The 24,553-nt window shown below is 42.8% G+C and overlaps 1 protein-coding gene across 1 annotated transcript; it reads right to left on the bottom strand.

Annotated features, from left to right (window-relative positions):
• Positions 1 to 21,197: 21,197 nt before the first annotated feature.
• cxcr2 (chemokine (C-X-C motif) receptor 2) lies at positions 21,198 to 24,549 on the bottom strand. The gene is made up of 2 exons (XM_012836301.3): positions 23,569 to 24,549; positions 21,198 to 22,668 (listed from the first exon to the last, which is right to left on the bottom strand). The coding sequence occupies exon 2, from the start codon at positions 22,665 to 22,667 to the stop codon at positions 21,645 to 21,647; it is 1,023 nt and encodes a 340-aa protein (XP_012691755.1). The 5' UTR covers position 22,668; positions 23,569 to 24,549; the 3' UTR covers positions 21,198 to 21,644.
• Between the last annotated feature and the right edge of the window lie 4 nt (positions 24,550 to 24,553).

The following is a 24,553-nucleotide window of genomic DNA, read 5'->3' as shown; positions in this document are numbered from 1 at the left end:
GATAATTACAGAATGCAGGGGACACCCTGCCAGGAGCCTGTCACACTGGCCACTGCTCAAGAGCGTGCAAAGGAGGCTGTGGCTTTGTACAGTTCAAGTATAATCCATTCGGCCAAGTGGTGTGTCACATCTGATCATTCAAAAATAGAATTCAACGATGTTTAGTTACCAATAAAGGACCTAATGTTAAACAATTATAAATCTTTTTCAGGTTTAAAAAAGCCCGAATCAAAAATCCAAGCACACACAAAAATGCCATCAAAACAACCAATGGTTCCCCCAGGCTGCACCTTCTTCACTTTTGAAATGTACACACCAAACTTGAATCCTTGGGATGTTTACCCTGTTTACAACCCTTTTTTCATCCAGACGCGGCTGCACCTCATGACGATCAGGCAGATTAAAGCATGCCGTCACTCTCCATGAGCCCATCCATCACACGAGGCTTCACCAGGAACCCCTCTGACAGCAGATGCTCTGATTTCAGTGAAGACTCCACACACACACACACACACACACACACACACACACACACACACACACACACACACACACACACACACACATACACACACACACACACACACAGACACAGACACACACACACACACACACACACACACACACACACACACAGACACAGACACACACACACACACACACACACATACACACACACACACACACACACACACAGACACACACACACACACACACACACACACACACACACACACCAGATGTGTGAGCGTGTACAGTGTCTGACACTGCTCTGTGGTTTGGCACGGGCCTGAGAGATAGGATGTCACCTCTCACTGAGTGCCTCGGGTCATTCTCCGACAGGAGTGTGCCTGGACGCATGCCAGCGCTTACCCCCCGCTATGACAAACATTTTGCACTAAAAACACTCAGACGAGAGCATTCATGGTGGGAGGAGGGACTTGACAAACACAGGCCTGCTGACTGTCACATTGCACAAAAAGGTTGGGATGTCTTCCTTGTTCTTGTGCAAACGTATCAACTGATCTCATTTCATTCCCATTTAATGCACCAACATTTGAGCTTTTGTAAACTCTGGCAGAACGAAACAGCCTACACTTGTAAAGAACTGAATGGGCAATAAGCTATAAAAATCCTCCCACTTTCTCCTACTAAGCCCAGCGCTTGTTTGTTTTCCACGTTTGGCTGAAAAGGTGCCCTTCGCCACGGAGGAGGCCCTCAAAGCCAGGTGGTGGTGGTGGTGGTGGCGTTACACAACTTCTGCATTCTTGAAAACAGCCCTTCACACGCACGAGGGTGGGGTAACAGTCCTCAACTCGTTTTGTTTCTCTTCCCTCCCCTCCACAACACCCTCCCCTCCACTCCACCACACCATCCACATCTCCACCATCCCCACTCTCTGTCTTGAGCTGCAGCAGCTGGAGGAGGCTTGTTTGGAGCAGACGGGCCCTGTTCCACAGCCGAGCCCCACAGCTGGCCTCTCAGGCGACTGGGAGAGAAGGCTGTCAGGTAGCCTTTGATCTGCCAGGCCTAGGTGCAGGGGACAGAGGTTTGTTTTTGTGTGTGTGTGTGTGTGTGTGTGTGTGTGTGTGTGTGTGTGTGTGTGTGTGTGTGTGTGTGTGTGTGTGTGTGTGTGTGTGGAGATAGGATCTAAAAATAACACAGAGCGCTCATCTCCCGGAACAAACAGCGGAGACTGAGAGAAGAAAGCCGTGACAGGGGATTGGAGAGGCCAGAGGAGAGAGAGACAGAGAGAGAGAGAGGTGGGTGGGGTAGCAGGGAGAATGGCTCACGGCTGGCTTCTACACAGCACATGTTTCTACACCTGACTCTTCTGTTTTCCACTCTGGGATCTTTTATGCGTCCTTCGCAGTTACTAGCTGACGGCACAATGGTGGCGTGTGTGTGAGAGAGGGGATGAGGTTGAGTGCCATTGTTTGGAGAGAAACGGCTGGCTCTTTTGAAGCGCTAGGCCAGCGGTCAGACAGAGCATTGAGTGACCGGCCCAGATAAGAGCAAAGCGGGGACCAGGACTCTCTGACAGGAGGGAATGTGTTGCACCGGGCCGATGACAGAACCTCCTGATACCCGCTGTGTGGAGGGAGGGGAATACAATGGCAGCCCAACACCCATCAGCCTGGCCCTCCTCCCACTCATACGCAGCGGCAATACAAGCTCACAGGGCAAGAATAGAGGGAAATGATTTGAGGCACATGGGCATGAAATCAAATTAAGGGCAACTTACAGTATTGCAACTACTGTAGAGAGCAGGTAAAAGTCTTACCATACACATTTCAATTCATCAGTTTACACATATTTTTACTCATAACATTAAAGTGTTCAGTGATTTTGTAAGTAGGTACTTAAAATTAAATATACATTCACCCAGAAAGAACAACCCAGCCAATTTGGAGAGTAAACAAGATACATGACGTAAAATACATGACGATAAATTCAAAAGCAACATATCCAGCTTCCTGTGACTGCCAGAGAGAATGCACATTACCTTGATTAAAGATAGCAGATGAATGAGAGATACTCTGGGCTAACACCAACATTCATCTTAACTTTTTTTTTCAGCATCTTAACTGATGAGAGGAGTAATCCTCAAAGGCAAGATCGTCATTTGTCAATGACATGGTCAGAGCACACAGTCTAAGCAGTACAAATACTCTGCACGCTAACTACCTGAGACAGGTTGTTGTGGCCTCCTCTGTCTGCCTCACTGTCACACCTCTGTAAATCCCCAGGAATTCCCCCCTTTCTCTGCCCCCCCCCCCCCCCCCCCCCCCCCCACCCCCCACCCCACCCCACCCCAACATCCAAGCCCCCAAATCAGTCTCCCTCTGCGACTACATCATTCATCTGATTTACTCCCACCGGAGGGATGAGGGGGAATGTTAGAGTGCTGAGAGGATTTGGGCACTGTCTGTTAAGGTGTCATGCTGCTTGGATTGATGAGTGGGGGCTAAGCGTCTGTAGGAGGGCAGGTATGATAAAGAGTGTAAACTGCTCAAGGCTTTTAATGAACACAAGCATTTTGAAAAGATTTTTCATTTGTAGTATACAATTCAAATGGTTCGCTTCATTCATTTCCTTTTCGCTTTTATAAGAGTTTTTATGAAATAAAATAAAAAATAAGGTTCTGCTAGGGAAGGATTTTTCCGTCCCGCTCCAGCAAAAGTATGTTATATTTTGTCCCGCCCGCATCTTTCACGTCTTTCATCTCACTCCCGCCCACAAAATCCTGCAGGTGGTCATTTACAGGGAATGGGTTTTTCAGTCCCGCTCATGCTCGTGCTCGTGCTTGCTCCCATTCAAATGTGCCATGCATGATCCGCCGCCTGTTTATGTCATTTCTTGCTGCTCTCTTGCAAACATGAAAAATATTCTGTAATTTAAGAAACAACACATCTACTTTTATTTCATTTTATACATAGATTTATATCTATATTTTATCATCTCTTTCTCCCGCTCCCGTACATGCATCAGTTTCTTCCCATCCGCACTCCCCAATACAAAGTATTTCCAAATTAGTCCCACGCCACAATTTATTTTGCAGTTGACCCGCGGTACTCCCGCGGCAGTGCAGGCCTCTTGTCAGCCACACTGCTTTTTTCTCTTTTTTATTCTCCCTGACTGTCCATTAAGGGCAAATACACTGGTTTGAATACCCTAGTAGAATCATAATCTGATTACAATAATTGACTTGAAAAGTACAGCTTGTCTGAGAACAATGGCATGTGATATGTCAAGGTAAAAGTGACTGGGGGTTAGGCAGAAACACAACACAAACCTTGAGCACATGATTCACAGAAGACAAATGTCAAATGTCCAACCTCACATCAAAGATTTTTCTCTGTGGTCTCATTCCTGCCTTTGACAAATGCCCCTTTTTGGGCATGTGGCTTTTGTCTCTAAAGGATTATCAGCTTTTACAATCTCCACTGGAGCCCATCACTTCTAGAGCCACCGGGCAGATGACCATCGCAGATCACTTCTCATGACTGACGCAGAGCAGCCCAGGCAATAATGAAAGGACAAGCCTGACATCTCTGTTCAGAGGGGCACCCAAGGTGGTCCCACACACACACATGCACAGACACACACACACACACACACACACACACACACACACAGACACACACACACACACACACACACACACACACACACACACAAACACACACACACACACACACACACACAGAGATACACATGATTTATATACCACCCAAAAGGCTGGAGGTGATGGACACTGGGATGAACAAAAGGGAAGGACCTTTGCTGCCATAAATCACTAAGTTCCTAATTAGACCCTTGGCTGTGAGCCTCAAAAAGGCCTGTACAGACCACTGGCTATACTCATAAAAAACCATAATCATCTCAAATAACAATAATGACAACTACACAGTACTGGACAGCCTAATTCCACCACTCGCTGACTGAAAATGGTGCACTCTGCACCCTTAAGCCCCTGGCAATCATTTAGTTAATTTCACTCCATTATCATCTGGGAGTACATCTTGATGCCATTATAGACCACTGTCGCAGTCAGGTGGGAGTTTCCGAACTGCTCTCAAACAATCCTGATTAGTTTAACAACAGGAAACCAACTGTAATTAGTGAAGGCAAGGTCTCATGGGTAATGATGTGCATGCAGTTCACCAACTCTCTGTGCTACCTGTGCCACAAACAGCAAAGCACACACCTCGGTCTCAAACACAGAAAGTCCTCTCACTGAATGTCAGATAATGGGATGGACATTACACATCAGTACAAACTATTATAACTTCACAAATAAAATCTGACTCACAAGGAAAACACACGTGAATGCAGAAAATGGCTGACGATGGACTTTTGCCCTGTGTTAGAAATGTTATTGGTACAGTATAGTACAGATATCAGATCTGCTTTGGAGAGAAAATAAATTAGTAAAATCAAAGATCAAGTGAGACCTCCTAAAGTGGGCTGTCCATCTTCTCTCCCCTAATAGATATGAGAGATGGTTATCACCACACAGGTCTGCAGCCGCATTCCTCCCAGACGGCTAGCTCCGCACCACAGCCACAAAGCAGACCCTGTTCCTCAAGCTCCACTGCCAATCCTCAGCTACCCCCAACCCCAACACCCACCCGACTGAACACTACCCCCATCCTTCAGCTGCAGACCACCCCACCGTCAGAGCCTAAGTTCTTCCCTAATCTCCAGACACCATAGACATAAAGGGTCAGCCCACAATCTACCTGTCAGGGTAACATATACAGCATAGGGGGATCTCTTGAGGGCATCTTTCTTGTGGGCACCAAGGTCAGGTAGTCAGATGTGAAGAAAGGAAAAGGTTCAAAGTTGTATGCATAGCCCATGCCAACACCAATTCATCTAAAATCAAATATCACCCAAAACACAACTGCCCTCATTTTGGTAGCCCATTCACTCTGGGATAAAATCATTTCTATGCTGTGCCACACTATTTGTGAACATTTGTACTTTCCTTGGGAATTCCAAGCTTCCTTCGGTCATTCTAGGAGAAAACATAACCTAGGAAGCCACTAAAGATATAGCTTACTTGTCTTTCATGAAAGTAATGTCCTGGCCAGTGGCCAGAGCTTACTTTCCTTACATGAAAAGTGTCACGCAGAAGAAATTGCATAAGACCTCAGGCCGTTGTTAATGCTGCACGTTCTTCATAAAAGTATACCACGTGGTTTTAATTCATCTTAGTAAATTACTAATTTTAGTAAATTACTAAAGATGTGGTAGCTTACTTTAGGCCACTAAAACAGTATGTAAAATTACACGGTTAGGAGCCGACGATCTGTCAATGCGACTTTGGAGAAAGGAACACATGTAAACACAGAAGGTTGGCTTTGTATGCGCAGGTAAACAAACTCCTTCTCACCGACAGCCTCCGTTTCATCCATTGTCAAGTGCAAGATACGGAGTCAAGGGCACTTTGCCTCGATACTGCCCTTGACCACACATATGTGACCATTACATACCTTGGATAAAGGTTTCTTTTCCTCTTTCTTCTTTTCCACATGTTGGTCTAAAGGCATTAGAAGGCGATCGTCTTCGCAACAGATAAAACTCACAGTGCATCCCATCCAGGCAAATTCAGATGAATGATCTGATGACCCATTCAAACGTTGAAACTAAAATATAGTCCACCTAAAGTCCTTCCAGAGCGAAAAGCCGCAAATCTTAAATTGCCACTCTATTTCTCTCCGACAGGTAAGACTTGGCTACAGAAGTTGCTCTCCGAATGATCAGAGCTGTGATTTCAGCATCGGCCATACATTGTGTAAATGAGTTGAAACCGACATTTTAATAGGTTATCTCTCATATCACTAGACCATGGCCAAAACCGATTTCCTCTTTTCCTGCTAGCTCCCATGCATAAATTCCCATTCAGCCGCGCTCCCGCTGTTCAGGAAGGGGAAGGATTCGAAAATGGGACAAGAAGTTTGGATGTGTGTAATTTAACTCTCCCTCACCCTCCCTCTCCCTGCTTAAACGCAGCGTCTCACAGGAGAGACGCGCCTAAACTTGGGCTTACATACACACAGGCACGTGTGTACACAGTAAATTCCAGCGAAAAACGTCTCCTTCCGTTTTTGACAGGACATCAAATAAGCACAGTTGCCTCGAATCCAATTACCATACATATATTAATACACCTCTTGAGGTAATGCCGGAGATCACTCTAAACGGAAGCATAATAAAAGTTATAATTTAAAACCTTTCCTCATTTTCAATAAAATAGCGATTTTATTTCTGCAAATAAATTACTGCTTATAGTTACATCTTATTGGTGATTCTGCAAAAGTGCAAAAGTGTCCTTACTTGTACACATTTTCAAGGGAATGCTAATGAAACGAAATCTATAAATTACCAGCAATGTACAGCTGCAGTTCAAAACTTTTACAGAACTTTGCATTTAGATAAGAGCCCTTATCTTGTCAGAGGAGGACCAGCCCTTCATAAAGTTGCAAACTTGCCACCCATAATGTGAGACTTTTCCCCCCCTTCACATCAAAGGTCATCACCCTTGGGGAAGGGTTGACTGTTGTGTGAGGGTATTTTGAAACTCAGATTAATTCCAGTCCCATACTCCAGAGTGATCAGTAACAGTGAGTGTCTGCAACTGTGTCTCCGCACCCACAGTGTGAATTCATGGTGAGGTAATAGCTGGGATGGGATGGGATGCCATGTGGCTTTAATTAAATCGGATGAACGGGTTTCGGGTTGGGAGGGGAGGAATATATAGTTATATGTAGATAACATATTTAGCAGATGCTTTTGTCCAAAGCGACTTATGAAACACTAGATACAAAACAATGAGAAACAATATGATGAATCATTTAAAAGTAATACCATTAATTATTACTATAATAATAAGAAGAAGAATACCAAAACTAATAATTCACAACATATGCCTCAAACAAACTAATTAGACAAATGCTGTTTAAAAAGGTTAGTTTTAAAATGCTTTTTGATTTTCCCAAGGCTGTCGCTGGAACGGACAGCACTAGGTAGGTTATTCATCCACCGAGGTACCACGAATTAAATGAGCCTTGACTACGGCCTCTTGCTACTGAGAGAAGGCAACAACAACAGACGGTCATTGGAGAATCAAAGAGGGGGAATGGAGCTGAATCATAGCATTTAAACATATATGATATTATTACATAATAAACCTCAACTCTATACCTCTCAACAAAACAGCAACTGTCTTCAGCTGAGGTCATTCAACTGTGGTAAAAACACAACAGCCTGGCACCTCCTCCTCATGCTGGTCACCAGCCTGGTCACACACTGCTGTGGGATGGCATCCCATTCTTCAACCAGCATTTGTCGCAAGTCAGCCAACGTGGTTCTGTTGGTCACTCTAGCACGAACAGCACGCCCAAGCTGATCCCACAAGTGTTCCATGGGGTTGAGGTCAGGACTGCTGGCAGGCCATTCCATCCTCTCCACTCCCAAATTCTGGAGGTAGTCTCTGATAAACCCCGCTCTGTGGGGGCAAGCGTTGTCACATACTCAGCTCTGCTGCTCATCCCCTAAATGCATGTTCCTTACAAATGTGGCACCATTTAAAAGGGAAATAAACAGGCTTTCCAACGGTATAAGATTTATTGCCAAGAAGCATTGTTACAACAAAGAAATAATCTACCAAACACAAATTTCCTTACTTTTGTGCTATGTTTATTAACACTTTTAATGTCACATATGCAGGTTACTTTTTAAATGTAATAGGTTACAGATTACTAGTTACTCTGTTAAAAATGTAATAAGTAATCTAACTATTTGAAATACTTCATCTTTTAGTTACTTTTTGATTGACAGATGGGAGGCAGTGCAAATTTCTTCTTATTAACAAGAGAACCAATCAAAAACAACACATACTGCCAAATAAATGGAGCATGTCTAGACAGCAAAAAGATGAAGAATGAACATTATATTGTACATAAAAGCTTTAAAGCTTTTGACAGAAAATAATATATTCTGATGTAATCACTTTGTAATCATCAATATTTTGTTTAGTAACTATAATTTAATAACACATTTTTTCTCAGTTACTGTAACGGATTGCCATCACATTTATTTAGAAATTTCATTAACATTTAATTTCGTAACACTGGTACATATAAGTAGTTACTCCCCAACTCTGTATATTTGATACCATTTGTAAGGCTTATTTCAGGCCAGCACTTGACTCATGCTTCACCTAATGCAACTTGTGAAGCCTACAGTGTGAAGTAGCCTATCCACAGGACTTAAGCTGACCGTTTGTAGTGATTAGTCCTACAACAAGGCCTGATAAGAACAGCCTAAATAATGACTTCCTTCCTAATGGCACTTGTATGGCACACACAGCTGGCTCTGAACTTCAAAGGACTGGTCTCCCAGGCACCAACTCCTGAACAGTGGAACAAAATATAAGAATCTGTCTCTGCATAAGCACCATTTGTTTGTTTTAAAATAGATGCAACTCAAAGGGTGAAGTTGAATCAATTAATCCGTGCGAAAGGTCTTTAAACTGTCATTGATCAGTTTTCATGAGGTGTGAGTTCGGCTTCAGATATTCACAATGTAAGAAAGGGAAAGAGAGAGTCATCCATCGGACGGGGGCTTTCAAATTTGTGTTATTTTCTGGAGCCACACCTATTTGCTTTATGAGACCTTCTAGTCCCTGAGCATCTCCAGCCTCGGCTGACTGAAAACTTGTCCTTTTACAGTCAAATCTACTTTGAACACACCGACTGAACTGATTCACAGGATCCCAATCAGCTTCCCAGGAATATCACCACTGCCAGTGTCAGACATCTGTCAGTGTACACTCACTGAATAATCTGGGAATGGTTGAGTTGAGAGAAAGCATCTGTGAGGGCTCTGATAAGGATCGTGGGAGGGTGAAGCCTGATCATGCTCTGAAAGCAACTTACCCTTACTGGAACATCATCGCCATTCCCTGCAATTTGTCCTTCACCCTCAGTTGTTGATTTTTTTCCATTTTGAAGAAAGGATTTAGGTATTAGCCCATGTCCTGCATTGTAAGTGAACAAATGGATCAAGGGTAGGTTGTGGGGTTTTAGGGTCTGTCATGCTTCCGGTGTGAGATGTGCTCTTTTGCTGGCAATTTACCCAAACCCTGCCATGCAAGGATGTGTCTGTAGCAAAGCTTCTGAAGGAAGGATTTGTCTATACTGTAGCAAAGCTTCTGAAGGCAGGATTTTACATAGGGGATCATATAGAAGCAGTCCTAAACATTGACAATGCCAATCTGTTATTCATTGTTTTAGTAATATAGTTCCCCTTGGTTTTCCTGAGGCGGCAGGACTGACTAAAATATCACCAGGTCTACATCAAACAACATTAAAGTAAAATAATAATGATTATTGTCATTTATATGGAATGCGCTTTTGTATTCAGCAGAACCGAATAAACAAACACAGACGGTCCTGCCATTCCCAGGTCTTTTCTGATTTCTGTAGGTACTCTGGTCAGCTTCTGCACTCCATCCTGACCACTTCTCTAGCCAACTGTGCTGAAAGGTAACTACATTTACTCAAGATGAGGCGTCTCCCAGGTGTCTCTTACCTTCTGTAAGAGATGCGTTCATAAGATTGGTCTGAACCACTCTTAGCTATACCTTAACACCACTTCCAGATAAAACAAATGTTATAGAGCTTAAAAATGTTGTGTTAGTATCTGGACGTGTGCACTGACTGTGATGTAAGACCATTTACTTCATTAATTCATTAAAAATAAAAACATTGGTATAAATGAATTAGCTGTTCATTTTTAATCCCTTGCGAATACAAATCTATGAGTAACATCTAGCTTACAGCCATCCTTATGCACAGTATTTCTTGTTGATGTTCTTTCTAATACTGATCACCTGCACTCTGGTCTGAGTCATCATACTCATCTCACGCATGCTCAAACCTACGTGATTGGCAGTAATTGATTCCAGAAACATGGATTTAGCCTCTTAAAGTATACATAAGGGAACTCTTAAGTGATGGTTTGGGAAACATGCACAGAAAAGTAAACCACTTTAGTAAGGTATTTGTTTCAAGTCTTCATAAAATGCTAAGACACACAGTTATCAGGAAACCCTATCCTAAATATGTCTTCCACCACTGCCAGCCAAGCCGGTTAGGTCCCAACTCTCTCATGGACTGATGGCCATTGGTCCACTGGTAGAATCACCATCAACCACCTATTATGCTAGTGCCACTTTTAACCACCATTACGGTTCATCAAGATTGAAAGAGTCTACCAGTGGGACAAAAGGCCTAAAGGTGCACAATTTTATGAAACCCTCAGTCCTCGTGCATAATATCAAAGGAGGGTTGGGGAAAGGGAAGGAGGCCAAAACATTGGTTAAACGGACACAGCGGACAACTTGAAACATCTCCATTGCCTAGCAGGCCGAAACTGAATGGAAGTGCGAGGCCCACATGGGATATAAAAACAGACGGGCTTGTGCCACCTCTACTAAAAATGAATCAGAACCAGTTTGTCTGTTTAAACAAGGTGAGTGCTAATTGTTACACATCATTAGAAAGTTCTGCAATGAAAATGGACTCTCTGCATAAGGTTCTAAAGTAGATTCTGGCCCCTCAAAACAAACAGACCTGTGCTGAAGGTTTGATTAAAGAGAACACATGGGAGAATAAGGAAATATTGCTGTTGCTCGCCTCGCCTCGCCTCGCCCGCAGAGTATGAACTAAATCTCCAGAGGGGTCAGAATCGAACACTTTCCTCACCAAAAAAGAGAGTGAGAACTGTCCCCTACGCATTTGAGCTCAAGAGGTTCTACAGTAAGAACAACCTTTGTTCTCTCAGGCAGGAGTAATTCTGCTGTGGAAATAGAAAACTGTTCAAAAGTAGCTATTGTGCCGATGTCATTTGTTCACAAAAATGTCTACTGATCCTAGAACAGCTAACACTGTTGCTGGCATTTGACAAGGTGGTATTTGGTGTTATTATCAAGAGTGATGTGTGAATAACTGTGTACATCCTTGTGTTTATTATGTGGTGTCTCCCAGTATTTCATGCATGAATGCTGATGTCTTCAGAATTCGGTATAAATGTTCTAAATTGGAGTGATTGCTGTTAATGTCTACGTGTATTTTTAGTTAGCAATTAAGAGTCAGTGTGTTGTATACGTGCCCTAGTGCACGCGTGTCAAACTCATTTTCACCCTGGGCCACATCAGCATTATTGTTGCCCTCAAAGGGCCGGTTGTAACTGGAAGACCAGAGGTGTCAAACTCATTTTGGGCCACATCAGCATTATAGTCCAGGCAAAGTATCAAAGAAATTATCTATGCTGAAAAACATTATTTTACAAGTAGTTCTATTTTTGGCTCCAAAATTTGGAGCCAAAAATATAACTAATTGTAAAATAATTTTTTTCAGCATAGATCATTTCTTTGAGGTGTCCAGAACAACATACTAAAAGTCCTAAGAAATCCTAGTTGAGGAAATATGTTTAATTCTCATCAATCCGAGATAATAATGCCAGGCAACAATACACCCCAAACATTTTTTTTCCCTTTACTCCTATCAAAATAAAACTTCACACAATGAAAGTACCCATGAAAAGTTTCTTTTGAAATGAATTTGAATATGCACATGAGCTCCACACTTATTGAATATGTCCTAATTTACATAGGCAGAAACACCATACCCCTGGCAGGTACTACCAAGCCAGGCAGTTTTCAGGTTAGAGGCTAGTCTAAAAGCAGCATTGCCATCACCCATTGGCAGTAGGATGATTGGATGAAGATTGGGCCAATGTATTTGTCATACATATGAATGGTGTTTCTGCCTATGCAAATTAGGACATATTCAATAAGTGTGGAGCTCATGTGCATATTCAAATTAATTTCAAAAGAAAGTTACTTGTCATGTATACTTTTACTATGTAAAGTTTTATTGTGGTAGGAGTAAAGGAAAAAATTCAGCCTATTTGGGTGTATTTTGGGGATATTCAATTAGTGTATAGCTCATTTGCATATTCAAATTCATTTTCAAAGAAACTTGTAATACAAAAATGTTTACTTTTCATGGGTACTTTCATTGTGTAAAGTTTCATTTTGATAGGAGTAAAGGAAAGAAATTACATTTGGGGTGTATTGTTGCCTAGCATTATTAGCACACATCTCACATCTCAGATTGATGAGAATTAAACATTTTTCCTCAACTAGGATTTCTTGTTCTGGACACCTCATAGAAATGATCTATGCTGAAAAAAATTATTTTACAATTAGTCTGTCGTAAAACGCTACTTTGCCTGGACTATTATGGTTGCCCTCAAATGGCCAGTTGTAACTAGTGTGATGATCCTGTTGTTTAAGCATCTTCGTCTACCCTGAACCTGCTAAATGAGTCTACGTACAGTATATAAGCCTGCTCCATTTTGCCATTCTGTATCATTGTCTGAATGCTTTTGCCTGTCTTCAATAAACGGCAAGAAAACCAAAAACACGCCTGACTCCCTGAAATTGCTACATTAGTATCAAAAATGTATCTAATTAATCATTGGTAACTGGATGTTCCTGGCTTGTAGTTATGCTGGTAACACAACTGAACAAACAGACAACCGAAAACACAATGTAAAATATTAACTATAACATCCTCATACCTCATGGATGAGGTCAGAGGCTCCTGTGCGCATCAACATTATCCAGGATAATGCAAACCACTGTTAACGTATATTTATGTGTGTGCATTTGACAAATATGTCAGTGGAATATACTTACAGAAATGTAAACCTTGGCTGTACATGAGATTGGGCATCATAATTAGGTTGCTTTGAGTTCTACAGATTTCTTCGGAGGAGATAAATTCAAACATGACTGCAGTGACCTGCAGAGTGCACTGTTTGCTGTGCCTCCTCTGATGCAGGGCTGACACGTTTTATTTAAGTGCAGTCTAACATCCGGTGTACTGGACTGTAGTGTCATCTGGTGTACTGGACTATAGTGTCATCCGGTGTACTGGACTGTAGTGTCATCTGGTGCGCAGTCTACGGCCCTATCACAGTATCTTACAGTACACAGTATCATGCTACATTCATTTCTGTGAAAATTCGGCAATTTATTACAAAACATATACAATCTTTTCCAATAATAAATATGGGATTAGTAAACCCTTTAAACAACCATTGAACCAGAAGACACTCATTGTAATAAGGGGAGATAAAACTAGCCAAACCTAAGTATCAAAATAAAGTGGAGGGGGAACTGAGAAATGGTAACTGGTGTGCAGCCTGGAAAGGCCTTAGATCTGTGGTTGGAACGCAGAATAACAAGAGGAATGTGAAGGGCTTTGATCTATCTGACTCCAAATTGGTAAAGGAGTCAAATAAGTTCTATCTGAGGTTTAATGCACAGGCTTTTTTGCCGAAGCCACTGTATAGAAATCCTTCGGCCTTATCAAGGAGGGGAAAAGTCCTGGTCCTGCCTGCATCGGGGGCAAACTCCCGAAAAACGCTGTTAGTGTAATTTCTACTTATTTCTTTTCTTTTCCTGTTCAATTACTTAGTCCTCTTTGGAACAGCAAACGCTACCCAGACCCAGAATACACTGTGATTCCAGTGGCCAAAGTCACATCACCAAAGACAAGTGACTATCGCCCCGTGGCTCTTACTTCCTTTCTTAATAAAAATTGTGGAACAAATTGTTTATAACATATTTTAGATATGATACAGGAGATCCCCCTCGTTTGCTTATAAGGCACTCTTTGAGTCATCTGGAAGGGAACAGAAACTGCTATGCATTGATTTCTCTTCAGCTTTCACTATATCAGTACACTATGTGAACTAAACTTTGGATACTTTCCCATTGCTCTATGTCTAGAACAGCATGATGGCGAGAGAGAAAGTCCAAGCCCAGCAACACATTCTGTGTGGCCGCACGCACAACATGTACTTCCTGTTCCAAGCACTCATTACCCATATATACTGACAGTTAGAGAGGCCCCAGGGTGTCCAACAGTTGCCCATTGACACCCCTAGCCAATATGTATTGCTTATTCAAAACACGCTTGAGAAGTGAGGGGATGGACATTCTGAAACCTTCTGTGATCAGTGACACACTTGAACCTCATAACGCACAAGCAGTCCTTTTACATATGATATGTGTTTGGCAGAATAATCAAAAGTCTGAGAAACACACAAGTGAACGCTCACGGTGATGAATTAGCCAACCAGTCCTTAAATCAACAAAAGATCCAATCAGTGTTCCGACTAATTCTAGTGTTACTTTGCAAATACGTGAGGGACTTCAAGGTCATCAGAGGGTGTACGCTTGGTTCTGTGCAGACATCCGTAACCTCTCCAATTTGTTGTGACCGCGTAGACCTGTGGTGTACTAAGGTATAAAATGTTTAAGTTATAAAATGGGTGTCAGATGTTTGGCACAATTTCAGTGCTAGCCATAGGCGCTATTTTCCGTAGAAACACCCCTGAAGGCAACATTATTGTGTAAGGTTTCCATCATGGGTCCATATGAGACTAAGCCAGCGGGAATTTCAAGAGGTTGCACTGTGCATCCATCTATAAGTAAGGAACACTTCTTCTCTGAGCCTTTCCAAGAAGAATCAGCAGAGTGGCCAGCTGAAGGTGTGTCATCTGCTTGCTATGGATGCTGCTCAGCTAGCCAAGGAGTCTGCTGTAGGCCCTCCTGTGTTTTCACAGATGCCAAGATGGATGGAGGGGATGAGGGCTGCACAGCTCTGAAAATCTGGGAGTTGGCTTGAAGGGTTTCCAGTAACAACTGGCCCTTTGAGGGCAACCATAATGCTGATGTGGCCCAGGGTGAAAATTAGTTTGACACCCCTGTGTTAGTGCAGGGGTTCTCAAACTTTTGCAAGCTGGGCCCCCCCAAAGCTGGTTAGGGGTAGTTGGGGCCCCCCCAATCGGAAGTGTACGTAGGTGCAACTCGCGTTCAAATGATAAGACTTTTTCTCCGTCTGTGACATCGCGCCCCCCCCTGGAGAGTGTTCGCGCCCCCCACTTTGAGAACCACAGTGTATCAATGTCTCATGGCCATAGACCACTTTTCCACAGTTTTGGATTAAAATTCTTATGCCATTTCCCTTTCTGCACAGTCATTCTATTCATGAGCATCAGTAATGGTGCCTCTCTCATCGTTGTGTCCATATTTGTTTGGATATTGACAGGTTTTGATACTTCATGCCAGCTGGAGAGGCAAGTGGCAGTGCTTCCCTGCATGAGCCTGCCAGCACCCTGAGATAATCTCAGATAGTCTCTGCTAGCAACACTGTAGTCAGACCCCTACCCCTCCATTATAAAAGCGGAAAATCCTGTAATGGGTGGTGAGGAAGGTGATGCTGTGCCTGAAGCCACTCCAACAGCAATGATTGAACACATAAGAAAAATAAATAAATAAAAAATGTATATCACTGGGCTACAGACAGCGTATGTTGTACCCTGCAACCCTAACAAAGCTTACGACTAAAATCTCCACATGTACCAAACCAAACTAATTGCTAAATGGCAGCATAACTAAACATAACTAATGCTAAACCAAACTAAATGCCAAACCAAACTAAATGCTAAATGCCAGAATAGCTAAACACATCTAAAACACATGCAATACCCCCCTAATCAACATAACTGGGCTACAGACAGCGTATGTTGTACCGTGAAGGAGTGCGGAAGATCCCGGGTACAGCACACGGCGCGTATTGCGACTGTCACCAGCCAACTAAATACTAAATAAAATCCCCATACACCCAGCCAGGCAGCCTCTCTCTCTCTCTCTCTCTCTCTCTCCCTCTCCTTTCTTATCACATTGCTAATGCCTATAATAACCCACTCACTCTGTTCTTTTTCTTTCTCTCCTAATCTAGACTATCTTCGCCATGGGACGCTGCTGTAGTCTCTCTACCCGGTCTACCTGCAGAAACCCTCGACCAATTGCACCCACCGCCACTGCACTGCCGTACACTTACTCTACCTCATACCCTATGCTAGCATTTATATACAATATATATTATTGCCACCATTGACATGTTTCTCTGTTCCTACTCCCCTTACCCCTGTAATAGTAACCCTATCAGCACAGTGTATATCCACTAAACTGGTCTTGTCTGTATCATGTATTTACCACTGGATGTCTGTATATATATTATGTACATCTACCAAATGCAGGCTATGTACAACACCTGTTGTTTCCCTTCCCCTTCTGCCACACAACCCTCCTCCCTTCCCCCCTTCCTATCTCCACCCGGCCGACCTCAAGCAGATGGGTTCCCCCTTATGTGCCGTGGTTCTGCTTAAGGTTCCTTCCTGACTAACAGGGAGTTTTTTCTTGCCCGTGTTGCCATTGTGCTTGCACTAAGGGGGTTTCAGGCTCTGGGCTCTGTAAAGCGCCTAGAGATAATTGTATTGTTATGGCGCTATATAAATAAAATTGAATTGAATTGAAAAATTGAATTGATTGGGAAGGTACATTTTGTCCCCCCACATAGAGTCAAGTCTGTATATTAATATTAAAATCGAAAATTTAAATGCAGATTAATGCATATTCAGCTGGTTTTTGATTAGGGTCATTATATTTATCCGTTTCTATCTGGGGTGAGGTAATCATCCTTTACAACTAATCAACCTAAGACTGTTAAGAGCATACAGTGTCATGGAATGATGATCCAAATGGCCTTGTTCACAGCCGTGCATTATCCATATGGTAAATGCCCAGTCCCACTGATCCCCTATTTTCAGAATTGTCTTAAGCACTGGTTTAGTTTAAGTTAGATCAACATTTCTCAATGTCTACCGCTTGGACCGCATGTGAAAAGACATCTGTAAAAACACACTAAAAAGACCTGTGTTTTTCTCTCAGAGGTTACTGAGTTCATATATATTTGTGTGGATCTTTTGTAAGCTGTGGTAAGCTAAATTATTTCTTCCCATGGCCCTCTCCAAATGTGCAAAAAGACATTGCACAATATCAACAGTGCCTTTTCCTCTCCCTTACCACAATGCTGAATCATATGGCATAGCATTTTTTGGTGTTACAAACTGCCACACGTATCACAAAAAAAAAAGCCTGCCAGAAGGGTAGGCCCACCAGTTCCACTGACTTGGTATGAAATCCAATCCTGAAGCCACTCAGACTGAAAACAAAACATGTTTCGGTGATTCACAGATACCAGGAAGACATTGGGGGGGTGGCAGGGGGGGGCACAGAGGGGAAAGAATCCATTAGTGTAAAACCAAGCAGAATGAATTGTTCCCTCCCTTAATGGACAACAGAATCCTTGTGCTGAAGTGTACATACTTTGTCAGGTGTTTGTGGGAGCATAAGGCTGGGCCTGCAGGGCCTTTTTTCTGCCTCTGTCCTTCAGCCCGTGCCCAGAACCCAAATCCAGCCTCACTCGGACCTCTTCTGTGACCCCTCGATGTAATCTGAGACAACGCTGGGACAAGAGGAAATGCCTTTCGGATACGAGCGAGGTACCCGCCCGCCGAGGGCCTTTCCAGGAGCCAGCGGGGCACAAAAGCTGCTCTGTGCGCGAGGAGAGCAGGCCGTGACCAGGGGCGTCTCCTGTGTCCCCGCGGCGTGGTGCTCACTCGGCCACTTAAAGCCACAGGTGCTGAGTGGGTGCGTCTGCATGCTCCGCTCCAGCCTTCCTGCATTCCCCAGGTGCCATACGATACGGAAATGGCTTATTAGAAAATCCTGTGCTATCCCTACTACAGTTCCAGGTTGGAGGGGAGGGTTTACCCAGTGATGTATCTTGGATCAGTATTGTCATGATGGACTGTAGTTGTATAGGACTTCCCCTTCATGCTTCCATTTGATGCATGAAGTAAGGATGGTATGATGCATAGGAAATGGGATAGCAATACTGAATAAAATATTTGAAGTATTATGTAGCCAGTGCAACAGGTTATAATGTATTAAACATTAGTGATTATCTATGCGATACAGGTGTCTTTTAATGTAACATTCTTGGCAGGCAACCATGAGGCAAAGAAAGAAGCATTTTGTGTAAAGACAGGCTTTCCACTTTCCAGTTACACTTTCTCTCCCACTCAGGCCCTTACTCAGTCTTACACTAAGCTACAGCTCACTTAAGCTTCCCCAGAGACAGCCTCGGAGTGTAAATGCTAAACCACCCTGATAGCTCTGGGAATGTACTTGTCAGTGATACAACAATAAACAAATGCAGAGTTGTTAAAGGAAACAGGGTGAAACTTGATTTGCGTGAGATCATATTGAGTGCAGAAATATCCTCAAGGGTGCCTAGTCATAGATTTACATTGTAGGTCTAATGCTGTGACCAAAGTATGTCCCTTCGTATTTGAAACTCAACCTTCTGTAATTAGAGAGAAGACTGCTAAATGTGATCCATTAATATTACTGAGGTAGACATGGTTATGTGTTTTGTGTTCGACCTTTGGTCTTCTCTGTTCCTTGTCTTAAATTAGGCTATTTCATGGGAGGTGCAGTGCAGATTTAAGTGCCTCTGAAAGAAATATTATATTTATGTAGCATTCTTTGGTTTTGTGAAAAGCCAAATTGCTGTGAGATAATTCTTTGAGGCTCATGGGCAAATACTACATTTTAAATGTTGTTCTACTGTACATTTGTATTACTTGAATTGCTAATTTCTTATTTCTTATTTCCTAGACTTTGGCCTTAGCCAACAGGTCACCAAATGACCCTCTGCCATCTGTAGGAAGTTTGATAAGATATTTGTGATGCAATAACGCAAGTCATACAGTTGTGAAGTCAACATGTATTTCAACATTTCCTTTTGTTTGTCAAGTGAGAATGCCGTCACTGAGGATAAGCCGTGCCATGAGAATAAGAACGTTAATGGATGCCAAGATTAAGACAGAAACCTAAGTAGATCCACTCGAGTTGAACATTCGGGAGTCTTTTCCAAGGTCAAAAATTGACATTGACATTTGAGGTATCCCTTTCATCAGGACAGAACAAAAGGACAGGCCCCATAATCAAGCACATGCCCACTGCGAGGGAAAACACATGCGTGGGTCTGGTCCTCTGGAAAGCAGTGTAGCAAAAATAGGCACTGAGACTCCCTGTGATCTTCGGCGGGGAAAGAAAAGCTCAACCCCTATAGTGGGGCAGTGGGTTCCAGTGGGTGGCGGTCAAACAGCAGCTGCCTGCTCCTTCCCATGCGCACACCCAGCTGAGACGCTTGTGTTTTCTACTAATAATCCTCAGATTGCCTATTGCTTTTCTCTCTCTCTCTCTCTCTCTCTCCCTCTCTCTCTCTCTCTCTGATCAGCGTTGTTTGATGTTTTCTCACAAACAAGCTATTCAAACAAAGTGAGCCATGACTTCTTAAGTTCTACAATAAGCACCGCCACCTACATAGTTGCATTTATCACCACTGGAGAGAAACCTTTTAATGGCATGGTCTCTTTGTTGCTCGAGCAGCCTAGAATCCAGTAGCTTACACATGGTGAAAAGAGCAAACCACTCAAACATCTCCCTTTATTGCTCCAGGGGCCCCCTGAATCATCAGCCCACCTCAACCAAACCGGGATGTGTGGTAGTTCTGCACCTGAGGCAAGGCTTTCTTGAGGTTTGACTTGACATGTGAAAGTCAGAGGATGGGGGGCTATAAGGACCTCAGGATTTACTGCACAACCGAAAACACAAATAGAAGAACTTTGGTTGTGTTAGCGTTCATCTCGCAGACACAGCAGAGTCATATTTTTGTAAAATCTTGTGATATTACTCTACCTTGTCAGTTTATATGCTTCTTTGGCTTCTGCCTTGTCTTTGCCAGTTTCATATCCTTCAGCTTGTCAACAAGTACACGTGTTTACTGTGCATTACGCAGTCTCAAATCGTGTTTTGTATGTACGACAGTGGTGTAAAAGTGAGCTACACTCCGCTATTTTAGGGGGAGCTCAGTAGCAAAAAACACCAATTCTCACGTAATGGGGCTTTAATAATCTGAAGAGATGAAGTTCTACTATGCCTAATTATATGCTGTAAAGCAGACATTCAGTAGAAATTTGACAAACATTTTTGGCAGTTCTGAGACATTTCTTGACCTCTCTAGTTCGATGGCTCTGTCTGAGACAGTTGAACATTCATGCCCACATAAGGGTCAATGATATGTCAATAATATTTGATCTAGGGCTACTTTTAAGTTTCCTAAGGTTGTGGCAAAGTGTCTACTTCAAAACTACTACATCCTCAACTTCAATTCTGAGAACTGATGTTGCACAATCCTAACCACATAGCAGTCTGAGAGGAACTTGAAGGCCTTTCACCATCAGTGGGGAAGTTTAATCTAGTAGAGGTCCTGATATGTTTACTGAAGATAAAGGAGGCCCTGCTATGCAGAATTACATTGTTCTGCTCTCATGAAGGAAACAGCAGGACTGTTCAAAATTGCTACTGCGTTTTTAACATGAATATTTCATAAGAAAAAGACTGTGGTATCCATGGCCACCTGAAGCACGCCTGTGAATCTGGTTAAAGATAGTTATCAAACTTCCTCTGTGAAAAACAACCTGACTGTTTCTGTTCTGATGAATCTAATGGATTGTAGAATTTCTCTTTCAGCTTGTATTTAAGTAAACCTACTGGCAATTACGTTCTTATTAGTATAATAAAAAGTCTTTACAGCAATTCACATTTTACTTGCTCTCAACTTGAAAAATATTGCTCAGTATGTTTTTATTTATACACTGTATCAATGGAAACAACACATCAGTTTCTAAAAAACGCATTAAGATTCTTGAGACATGCTTACATATGAGCAAATTAAACATATGTCCAGAGAACATTCCACGCATTCCATAAGTCATTTTACAATGTACATCGAAATTCACTATAGCTTCAACTTTCAAACAATACACAAATATACAACTACATAGTTTCCGAATGGCAAGAAATTGGGTCTCAATCTTAATCTTAAAGTGTTGAAGCTTTATACATGGTATGAAAAGGCTCATTACAGGTGGGTTAAATATTGTCATTTTGAATATCATACATTTCTAATGTCACACTTCACAGACCATCTGTGTACCCTTTTAAGAGGAATGAGCATGGGTGGCTGAACTGAGAGGCCCACTCCAACAGTCCTATGTGATAACCTTTGAATACTCTACAGTGTGATTGATGTGACCCTGGAGCTTATAGAGGTTTGAGAGCCCTTCCTAAACATGGCATGGGAATACTTTCCGATCACACCCTTTTGGTAGAGAGTGTGGAGGAGCTGATTGCGGAACTTCTTCCCGATGAAGGCGTAGAGGATGGGATTGATGGCGCAGTGCAGGAAGGCCAAGACCTCGGTGACCTGGAGCGCGAGGTCCACCTGATTCTCCTGGTCACATCCCGCGGTTAAAATCTTGCTGCGCACGAGTGTGTCCACCAGAAAGGTAACGTTGATGGGCAGCCAGCAGATCAGGAAGGCCAGCACCACGGAGAGGATGACACGCATGGCCTTATGCTTTTGGCTGTTGCGGGCATGGGAGAGGGTGCACACGGTGCAGCCGTAGCACACCAGCATGATGAGCAGGGGCAGGAAGAAGCCAAGGGTGTGACGTGTCACCCGCATGCCCGTGCGCCAGCTGTCCATGTTCTCAGTCAGGTTCTCATGGCACACCATTGAGTAGTGGCCCACGGGCATGAAGGCCTCACGCTGCACGACGGAGGGCAGAGCTAGTAGAGTGGCCGCCAGCCACACCAAACCGCACACCGCCTTCACCAGGTGCCGGCGTCTGAACACCGCCTGCGTGGCCTTGACGATGGCCAGGTAGCGGTCAATGCTGATGCAGGCCAGGAGGAAGACGCAGCTGTAGAAGGCTGTGTCCTGGATGCCGGAGAGCAGCTTGCACAGGAAGGTACCGAAGACCCACTCACTGTTCAATGAGACGGCCCAGAACGGGAGGGTGAGGGAGAAGAGGAGGTCGGCCACGGCCAGGTGCATCAGGTAGACGTCAGTGGAGGTCCTGCGCTTCACCATGCTGCAGACAACAAACACCACCACACTGTTGCCCAGCAGGCTCAGGATGAACACGATGAAGTATGTGATCATCAGAGCAAAGCCGTCCAAGCTTGGCCGCTCGCAGGGGGTGAAGTCCGATACCGGATAGTCGTCGCCGTACATGGTAGAGTTACCCGTCATCCTAAATGTCACACATGAAACATCACTCTTGTTATGGGTGTCAGTTTTCAGCTTTATGCAATCAATTTGAAAATGACGTCATCTCTAGATGTATTCAAATATCGTTAAAAGAACAAGGAGGACATAACAATTGACCAGTGTCAGAGTTCATATTCAGTGTACGTGAATACTAGAATTGATCAAATTAATTCCAAGAGTTTATGCATTTAAACTTTAACAATTATTGAAGTTCTCAGAGTTAGGTTTGCTTTTACATTTTTTACAGTAATTTTCACACTTGTCTCAATACCATGTCCACTTCCTCTAAATTCTTTACAAACACACACCTCAGCACATCAGCTAATCTTTCACGCAAAATGCACAACCAACACCAAAACTTTATTTATTAACTTTAAAACATTATCTACATATACAGCAGTAATAGTGGAAAATTCTCTTCAGCGACAACAACATCTATATTTTTCCTACATACGTGCACAGTTCAATGCAAATGCTGTATTACTGCTTTTGTATAGTTGGTAACAAGGCTGCAAACAAATAAAACAAGGCAAAAACAGAATACTTTTTTATCCAAAATCTAAGTAATGTATTTCAATTGCATAGTTTCATTTGTCTGTCAAAATACAGCATATTTCAACTTACAGTGATCACATTACTGAAAGTAAACTGTTTTGAACAGAGCATCTACATTTGCTGTAGTTGTACAGAATATTGAGACAGGTATCCATGAATTTCGGAAGAGGTGGGCATCAAATGCATTTGGTATCAAAGCAATGCAAAAGTACAGAAAGTTTAGTTCACATAGTGTTTTGAAAAAGTGGACATGGTGGAAAAGTGTGAAAATGATTGTAAAAAAAAGGAAGTCGACCTTTACCTGATTAAAACTTTCAATTACACATACCTTTTTTGTAATGGTGTATGCTGAAGAAGTCAAATTGAGGGAGAACTGTCTTCGCTTGCAATCAGTTCTCCAGATCGAGATGTGCAGCAGCAGTCTGCTTGTTATCTGCAGGTTAGCGTCTTGTTTTGAACATCTTATTCATGGTCTGATGCAAAAACTTCCTCAATGGCATAGGAACAGCATTATGTAGCAGAAGATGTGTGGGGTGGCTCTAGATTTAATCTCTCAGTCACAGTCAAAAACAAAAAACACGCCCCCACAGGAGTGTGTAAAACACATTCTCTCTTTCTATTGCTCTCACTATTGTGTGTGTGTGTGTGTGTGTGTGTGTGTGTGTGTGTGTGCACGCGTGTGTGCAAGTGTTTTGTTTTAAGGAGGGTGAGTATGTGTGTGTGCCTATGTGCAGAATGGAAAATTGTATATATATTAGCATGCTTCTCAAACAAACTGTGTATTGTTGTTAGGGTGTAGTTGTGATTGCATTCCAAACTAAATGATCTGCTGTCAGGATGAGTCTTCATATGTGTAATGTTGAAATGCATAAATGCATAATGCTTCTCACTATAATGCACTGTAAAATATCAAATCTTGTCATAACATTGGGGAAAACGTGAAGTGCTTTTTGTACTACATGGTCCAGTCTTGCCTGCCGCTTACAAGTCAATGAATGTTTTCACCACAAGGTGTCAACCTAGCATTAAAAACTACAAACTAAAAGTTACACTATATTGTAATACACCGATGACATTTTTCACAGAGCAAAACAGATCATACCACTGCTCTCAAATATTCTAGGGATCTTATTTCATTTAAAACACTCCTTGGCTATTAATAAGAAGAGTGAAGAGAGGGAGAATCCTAATCCTCAAGGTTTCCTTTGGCAATGTGTACGTCTCTACGGGGTTTTTAGGTTGCCACAAGTGGGCAGTGTTCCTTGAGATTTTAGGCAATTTATGAGTTTAAGAAAATCATTTCTCCCTTCTGA

Source organism: Clupea harengus, chromosome 2 (genome assembly GCF_900700415.2).
Source record: "Clupea harengus chromosome 2, Ch_v2.0.2, whole genome shotgun sequence".
NCBI classification, from domain to species: domain Eukaryota; kingdom Metazoa; phylum Chordata; class Actinopteri; order Clupeiformes; family Clupeidae; genus Clupea; species Clupea harengus.
Note: the sequence above shows the minus strand (reverse complement) of the source record. Positions and strands in the feature narration are given on the sequence as shown.

Excerpts from the sequence above, each read along its gene's own strand:
- cxcr2 (XM_012836301.3), bottom strand. The coding sequence starts at position 22,667 with ATGACGGGTAACTCTACCATGTACGGCGACGACTATCCGGTATCGGAC.